The sequence below is a fragment of the Polistes canadensis genome, unplaced genomic scaffold, assembly GCF_001313835.1.
Source record: "Polistes canadensis isolate GaletaPanama2010 unplaced genomic scaffold, ASM131383v1 scaffold_114, whole genome shotgun sequence".
In the NCBI taxonomy this organism is placed as follows: Eukaryota; Metazoa; Arthropoda; class Insecta; order Hymenoptera; family Vespidae; genus Polistes; species Polistes canadensis.
Window position 1 is genome coordinate 1 of NW_014569661.1, and position 8,407 is coordinate 8,407.

General features: G+C 27.0%; 1 protein-coding gene across 4 annotated transcripts; it reads right to left on the reverse strand.

Moving 5' to 3' along the window:
• Positions 1 to 83: 83 nt before the first annotated feature.
• On the reverse strand, positions 84 to 6,750 carry LOC106787771 (dynamin-like 120 kDa protein, mitochondrial). Of its 4 annotated transcripts, XM_014750420.1 has the most exons (18): positions 6,520 to 6,750; positions 5,774 to 6,017; positions 5,558 to 5,693; positions 5,328 to 5,462; positions 4,390 to 4,434; positions 3,981 to 4,067; positions 3,738 to 3,895; positions 3,508 to 3,671; positions 3,174 to 3,438; positions 2,877 to 3,068; positions 2,607 to 2,791; positions 2,335 to 2,496; positions 2,068 to 2,255; positions 1,741 to 1,955; positions 1,176 to 1,433; positions 887 to 1,087; positions 581 to 785; positions 84 to 506 (listed from the first exon to the last, which is right to left on the reverse strand). In XM_014750420.1, the coding sequence occupies exons 1-18, from the start codon at positions 6,546 to 6,548 to the stop codon at positions 442 to 444; spliced, it is 2,934 nt and encodes a 977-aa protein (XP_014605906.1). In that variant the 5' UTR covers positions 6,549 to 6,750; the 3' UTR covers positions 84 to 441. The 4 variants fall into 4 exon arrangements, with proteins under 4 accessions (XP_014605906.1, XP_014605908.1, XP_014605907.1 ...); XM_014750422.1 differs by lacking the exon at positions 5,328 to 5,462; XM_014750421.1 differs by lacking the exon at positions 4,390 to 4,434.
• Positions 6,751 to 8,407: the final 1,657 nt, after the last annotated feature.

The following is an 8,407-nucleotide window of genomic DNA, read 5'->3' on the forward strand; positions in this document are numbered from 1 at the left end:
CGATAGTATAATGACAGATATCAAGCGAATGGTTTGAAATAAAAGTATTGATTTATACAGAATATTTTTTGCTTGGACTTTACATTTGTTTTTTTTTTTTAGTTCACAGAAGCTCCAATGAAGTTTTCTTCCACATACTTTTGGTTTCTTTTCGCGGATACATCGATACATTTATATCACATGATTAAATTGAACTTGTAAATCTTAGTAATAAGAGATACACAAAAATATGCGACGACAGACTGGGTTTTTCATTCTCATTCTTTTACAAGAATTATATTCCTTTCGTATGCATTCCCTAGCATGATTTTAATAACATTTTTTCGTGTCTTATTAATATAAATAAGTTAAATCGCAAAATATAAAGTAGACATCGAAAATATTTTCTCACAGCTTGCGTAGCATTCAATAGTTCAATAGTTTTTCTCTTCTATCATTGCTTCATTTTTCTTTATTCAATGCTTGAATAAATTCTTCAAGTTTTTCTTGAATTTGTCTAACGCGTTCTGTAAACAAAAATTGTTCTTGTAATTTATATCATTTTTTTTTTTTAATAAAATCACGATTAACATTAACTTACTTAATTCTTCAGCTAACGTAACACGTCTACCTATGAGTAATTTGATCTTCATTTCATTATCTTGGCTATAATCTTCTAGAACTTCTTTAATTTCCTTGTCTAACCTACGAGCTTCACGATTTATTATTTGCTGTCTTAATGCGTTCGATGTTACTTTTAGTACTTGTTGAATTCGCCAGAAAAGTACCACATCGTTACACTCCATCTATATAGAAAGACGAAATATTTTTGTTAACATTGTAATAATCACAGAAACTAATTTAATTGATTTAACTCGACTTATTTGTATAATCTATTTTTACTAACTTCAGTTTCATGACCAGTGTGATAAAGAAAGTAGCCTTTTCTACAATCATAAGCTCTGGCTAAACTTTGTTGTAAGAAAAATCTTCTATAAACCGGATGCCAAGTTTCACGTATAAATTCATTATCTACTTCCAAGGAATTCCGTTGCAAATTTTTCCTAACAGTCGTGAGCTCGTCCTGGCTAAGAGTAGGTGCGTGTTTCTAATATAAAATAAATCATATAATATATTAAATTGATAGATAGTTTAATACTTTAATAGAATATCGACAAAAGAATGATATATCTTACTTTGTCTGTGTAAAGAATTTTATCTAATTCATTTTTGACTGCAGACCGTTTTTGTTGTTCCTCCGTTTGACTTTGCCAATAAAACCAACGTTCCTTACGATTAGGACCTAACATATCTCGTAAAATTTGTTCGGTACTTTGTAATTTTTCTTTAACAGAAGTTTCCAAAAATCGTACAGCTTGATCCCAATCTCGTTTGTCGCCTATACTTCTATCTTCCAATGTGTTTAGTTGAATAACTCGTAACATTTCAGATGCCTATAAAATATTAAAACACAAATGGTTTATTTTTTTAATTATTTTTTCTTATTTTCTTATTATAAATATATAGAATGTCCCAAAAGTTACTTCATCAAATGGAAAAATTATAAATTTATCTTTGTACAGTATTCGAAGTCGTGACATTATAGGCTTATAGTTCTTTTAATCCTGTAACTGAATATTCATTTCTTAAAATGAAAAACAACATTTTATAATTATATTATATAAATCAATATTAATTGTTTGTTTTGCTGTTTCCTCGGTAAAGCGACTTTTAGGACATTCTCTGCATAATAAAACATACTTTTACTTCCCACGAATGTCTTCTCATAGCCTCGCTCACTACAGCATTCTTTAAATTATCAAAAATATCATCGTGATCAGGATTCAAACGTGCCTGTGCCATGAAATTTTGAAATTCTTGTTGTAAACATTCCCACCCGCTTTCAACGCTACGAGCTGGTAATTGCTGATCTGCCCATTGTTTCAATTTAATATCGACGGTTGTATTAAATGTACCTAAAAATATATATAATATAATATCATATTTAAAATAAATAAAAAAGAGAATATTATATTAATCAATTTTTACTTTTTGTTTACAATTATTACTTTTAAAAAGTTGTCGTACCTGGACCTCCACTTTGTGCCGCAGGCAAGTAGATATTTTCAAATACATGCATACTAACTTTTTCCCAAATTCGTGTCATTAAAACTTCTTCCCAATGTCTAGGTGATACTTGAGATAAATTCACGATTTCATCCAAAATTTCACCACGGGCCTTTTCAAATAATTCATCTCTATCCAACTCACGTAATCTTAACATAATAAATATTTTATTAATCCAATGGAAATATAAATTTGAGTTTTTTGTTAATTGTTAAAATCATTTATTACCTTGGGAAATTATTTTTCCATTCTGTTTCTAAATTAAATCTAGTTGCTTTGAAGGCATCAGCTTGTTGCTCTACCGTTTCCCTTACCATTTTCCAAAAACATTCAGCTACTGCTAAACTCAAATTTCTAGTAGTTACTTGACCAGACATAGCCAAACCATCTCTAGATAAAATAATATATATATTATAAATATTTAAAGTACATATAATTCACTATGTTCATTTCTTATTTTACGTTTTTTATTTGTTTTTCTTTTAATATTTTCTACTCACTTAAAAAGTTTGGAATTTCTAAAGAATTTTTCTTCATAATCCTTGATAGTTTGTATACTATCATCTTGTTTACCACGACCAGTGACAACAGCAAAGTAACCTAAAGCTTTCATGGGGAATAATTTTCCTTGCAGTATTTTCTTGAGTCTTTCTGGATTAGTTAAATTTTCTTCTGCTAAATCTACCTAAACATGATAATTCAAAAAGAATTAAATCACAAATATTTATAATATACAGTTTATCTTTTAATGAGAATATGTCTCCGTTTACTTTAGTTAAAACAAAAATAGTTCTTTTTCCAGTAGGATCCATTTGAGAAACGAGGTCAGTTACATTGCTTCTTTCTGCATCAACCGATCCATCCTGAATGCATAGGATTATAGCATTAGGATTACTCATGTATTGTTGAGTCATTTGTCGAATAGCATCTTTAGTATCTTCTGCCATGTCAACAGTAACTGTCTGTTACAAAATATATATTTCAGTTTAATATAGTTTATATATGTATGTACTCTATTATATATTACATTATAACTTGATAATCACATAATCAAATATTTTACTTACGCTAATAATACCAGGAAGATCAACTAACACCATACGTTGAAGACCAGGGCCTTTTACAGTCATAGAAATAACATCTTGACTAACTGTTTTCCCATTTTTCACACTATTCTTCATACGTAATTCAACTTCTCGTCTAAGCTCGGCTAATTCTGATTCTTTAGTCAAATCAAATTCACGAGAACTATCTTTAAATTGTGCAATGTGATATGGTCCTTCACTTAAAGTAACTTTGACTGGTGCACGTGTCATCATTTCACCACCACCCCTAAAATAATAAAACTGCATATATTGTATTTGGTAGCATTTTTACATTCCGTATAGTTTTAAATAATACCTTGGAAATATTCTTGCTTGAGCAATCATTTCTAGTACAGATGTTTTACCAGAACTTTGATCACCAACAACTACTACTCTAGGTAGATGATCAGCAGTCGAATAAGCACTGTCATATTCACTTAATTCATCCAAAACATCACTATACATATCTATCAAGGATTTCTAAAAATATTATCGTAATGTTTCTTTTTAATCGAACATAAGAAAAATTATATAAAATTCTCTTACCTTTATTTTTCTATTATTTACTTTCTGATTTCCTCTTAATAACATTTGTTTCCGTAATTCTTTATTCTCCCTTTCTAATCTTTCAAGTTCACGTTGATATTTTAATTGCATTTGCATTAATTCATCTTGCATAGCATCTAATCTCTGTTGTGACGATTCTTAAAAATATAAATAGTAATAAATTTAATTATAAAAAAAAATTAGCATAAAAAATAATGTTATACAAATATATTATTTACGTACGAGCTTTTCTGCGTTCTTCTTCAATATTCTCATTAACTAATGGACGAGCAAAAGCAACCGCATTCTTTGATAATTCATCTTTCGCTTCTAAAAAACAAATTTAATAATAGGATATTAGATAATTGTTATAATTTTTGAAGTAGTTTATGAAAACTAGTAAAGTATAAAAAACTAGTATAATTTTGTGAACATGTAGTATGATTAAAACAAAATACGATTGTGAAATAAAAGGTCTGCCCCATTCAGTATTTAGACCTAATTATCATTCAACATTTTACAAAATACAATACCCATAAGTGCTTTTTGTAAAAAAAAAAGAAATATCTTTATATTTCATTTAATTAAAATGCTGAATGGACAGACTGCAAGTTACCTATTGGTAACTTATTAATTAGCACTTTTTACACACCTGAATAAACTTGGTTTGCTATCGTTGTGATTGCGTCAATTACACCTGAACAGAACAGACCATGTCTATTTACTCAAGAAGTGCAAATGAAAATAAAAATAAAAATAAAATAATATATGGTTTTATACAAAATTAAAAGTTTCTTACTACTATTGAAATGATTACGATTAAGTTAAACAAATTTATATCAGGATATATATTTATCCAAAACAATTGCTTTTTTGTATAATACCATTTAATTGAGATTTTAATTTCAAATAACCATATATATTATTTGATGTATAAAATAACTACAACGTTATTACACAAATATAGAGATCATTTATAGGAGTACCATGCATTTAGAATTAAATAATATTCTTTTTTTAAATATCGATTTAACTATATTCTTTTTGTATCCATGCAATCCATAAATGCTTTTTGAATAAGTAAATTATTTATATACATATATAAAATAATATTAAATGAACAAATTATAAATTGTGTAAAAAGATTTAACAATTATAGCAAAGTGCGATATTAAGCAATATTTAAAGAAAAAACAAGTATTGATAATGAACACTTTGATGGCCGATATCCATATCTAGAAGGATACCACTTTGAAACACCAGGTGCTGTTGACTCCAAAAAGAACCATTAGGAATGTGAAAAAGTGTTGTAAACGTTCGTCATACCTTACACATATGTATTGATATGGCAATGTATGTAACATTATGAATTTTGTCTACTTTTGTTTCTATGGAGTTAATCGATTTAGTAAATAAATAATAACCCAAATATAAATATTAGTGTATTATAATATAAAATAAAATAGAAATGAGAGAAAACGTCAGGCAAATTAAGGATTAGTAAAACAACGAATCACATCAAGTGTTATGGTATAATTGGATTGATAAAAAAGGATTTTTAAAAGATTACAAAAATTCCTTCTCACTCACGTGTAGATGATTCTTCTTGTTCGACATCTCTTAATGCTCTCTCCTCTGCTGCTTTAACAGCATTCTCCAATCTTTGATCAAACCATCTCCTGTACTCATTATATTTAGCCTCCCCAAATTCCTTTATACGTGGATCTGTTTGTATTTTCTCATTTTTTTTTATTATATACAATTCCCAATATTTTGCCTAACGCTTTCATAAATATTAATATTAATCCTTCTATACTTACCTATTTCGATCTTATCAATTAATATAGTTTTTGCTTCTACCAGTGAGCCACGAAATTTTTGCCATTGTTGTTCGGTAGGAATAAAATTATCTATCCAAGACAAATCCGGTAAACCTTCCTTCCATTGTTCATATTTCTACAAAACATTATTATACTAATATAAAAATTTACTCCCTTTAGATTATAATTCCTGGTATTGTATATTATTATAATTACTTTTTGTAATGTAACTCCACCACCTAAAGCACCACCTAATAGTATGTATCGTACTTTCAATGCACCTCTTAATATCCTAGCAATGACCATGGCATAGCCACGATTAGGATTTGCAAAGTAACGTATATGTGGAGATGCCAATATTGGCCTGCATAATTTGTTTATTTTTCCTGACATTAAACATCGTGTTGTAATTTTGGATATTGGATATTTAGAAGATTTTGATACGAGTAATACACTGTGCCTAAAAGGAATATGTGTTATGTTTATTATTTTATCATAAATTATATAATGAAATGTGTGATTTACGAGTCACTAATATGCAACTCCACAAAACAACAAGTAGAGAAAATTGTTTAATTAATATACACTGTCATATTATTTATTATTTATTATTATTATATTAATCAACTCTACAAAGTGTTTTTATTTTAGTAATGCTAAGAGGATCTTTATTTTAAATATAAAAAAGTTAATTATTGATCTCAAGTGTTTTAATAATAATATTTTTTTCCAAATTTTTAAAGTGAAGTTAATTATATCTGACTTGTCGAATATTTTAGATCACAATGTGAAGTTTTAATATATAATCTTAAAACAGATATATTTCAGAGAGAATTAATAATAATTTGTTTAATAAAATAATTAAAATCAATTCAATACACACAAGCTTAAAATCAAAATAACCTTGTATATTTTACTCATTTAAATAATCATTTAAAAATTTTTTTGTGTATTAAGCTTACCCCAATCTACTACATAAAATTTGTTTCATCGTTTTTTCAATTATATAGTTACGATGTAATATGGAATAGATTTTTTTAAAGCACTCCTGTTTTTAACGGCATACATGTAATATATCAAATTATGGATGTAAAACTTTTCTAAAAGCCAATCAAACCTAAAGTTTAGGTTATTCGTTCATCGTCGTTCGATGAATGTAAGCAGGTTGGCCAAATGTTGAGTAATAAAATAATTTCAAACAAATTCTTATTGGTTGTTGATGTCGCTAGAGTCGCTTTTAAATGTCTACAACCTCAAATCAATTGCAATAGATTTTTAAATTAGAATAGTTTTAAATGTAATTCATATCTATATTATTTATACGTAAAAATATTTGCACAAAGAACGTTTTTTTAATATTTGAGAAAAATCTATATATAGTTAATAAATTATTTTATTCTCATACTAATTATATATATATTTATATATTATATTATTATTATTTATATATTTATATATTATATTATTATTATTTATATATTTATATATACACTAAAGAAAATATTTTCCTTCGAAATTTAATTTAATTATATGTATTTATATACATATACATATATATAATATTTGCAACATAAAAGAAAAAAATACACAAATCATGATATTTAATATCAATAGAAATAAAATATCAATTATTTGGATGCACATATATATATACACACACATATCAAATAACACAAATGATTCTTTAGTAATTTTATTTTCCTTTGCAATCCTTATATTACAAAACATACTTTTCCGGACACATTGAAAATATGCTCTATTTACACTGGATCATTATCTAGTTTTTTGTGCTAACATTTTCTTTCTTTCATTCTTTCTTTTTTATTTTTTTTTTGTTTTTTCCTCCTCTACCCCTACTCTTCTCTTCTCACTTTACAGGAATAGTATTAATAAACTACATTTGCATAGGCTTTCGTATAATAATGATTATGGCAGTACATTTACATTTAAAGTCTATTATCCATTTTTATGTCGTACATATATAACTTTTTTTTTTTTGTTTTATTTCAATACGAAATCTGCGTTAACTTACTTACGTTTATTAATAATATGCATTTTTTTTTTTTTACTAAAGCATACGGTAGGAAAAATCATAGCTTTGCATCAATAAGTATTATATATATAATTTTTTTTTTCCTTTTATTTTGTTTGCTTTCTCCCCATCCCCTCCTTTTTTTCTTCCGTTTTTTTTTTTTTTTTTTTAATCAATTAAATACACGACACGTCGCTATTTGTTTCAGCATGACGTGTGCGAGATCTATCGTAAAAATTCGATAACGCAACGAGCAGAAGAAAATGGGAAAAAATGAAAAGAGAAAAAAAAAAAGAAATAAAAAAGAAGAGAAAAAAAAACAAATTTTTACATTTGTTTTCATTGATATATTATTTAAAGCAGCCTTTCTCAATGCATTATTATTTTTGTTGTTTTTGTTGTATTTTAAATTATATAATGTATTTTTTTGTTTAATTCTTTCTACACGTGTGTTTGTGTGTATATGCGCGTGTGTTACATCTAAACAATTCTTGTGTTAAACCTCAATGTTTATTTTTTATTTCTTTTATTTTCTTTTATTTTCTTTTTTTTTGAAAAACCACGTCTCTCGATCTGCTCTCAGCGATATGTACGAATCACAAAAAGCTGGCAAAAGCGCTACTTTGATTGGACCCCAGTTTACATTGTCCGTCAGAAGTAAACAGCTGTTTCTGGTTTCTTTTTTCTTTTGTCCTCTCTCTTTCTCTCCCTATTTTTCTTTCTTTCTTTCTTTCCTTTCGCACTTTTCTTTATTCTACAAAAAATCCCCTATGCAACTAACTGTAAATGTTTTCTAGTATTGTCTCTAAAGGTGTCCC

Coding starts and splice junctions, on each gene's coding strand:
- LOC106787771 (XM_014750420.1), bottom strand. CDS start 6,548: ATGAAACAAATTTTATGTAGTAGATTGGG. Junction 2,256..2,334: donor TGGAAAAATAATTTCCCAAG/GTAATAAATGAT, acceptor TATTATGTTAAG/ATTACGTGAGTTGGATAGAG. Junction 1,088..1,175: donor AAATTCTTTACACAGACAAA/GTAAGATATATC, acceptor ATTTTATATTAG/AAACACGCACCTACTCTTAG.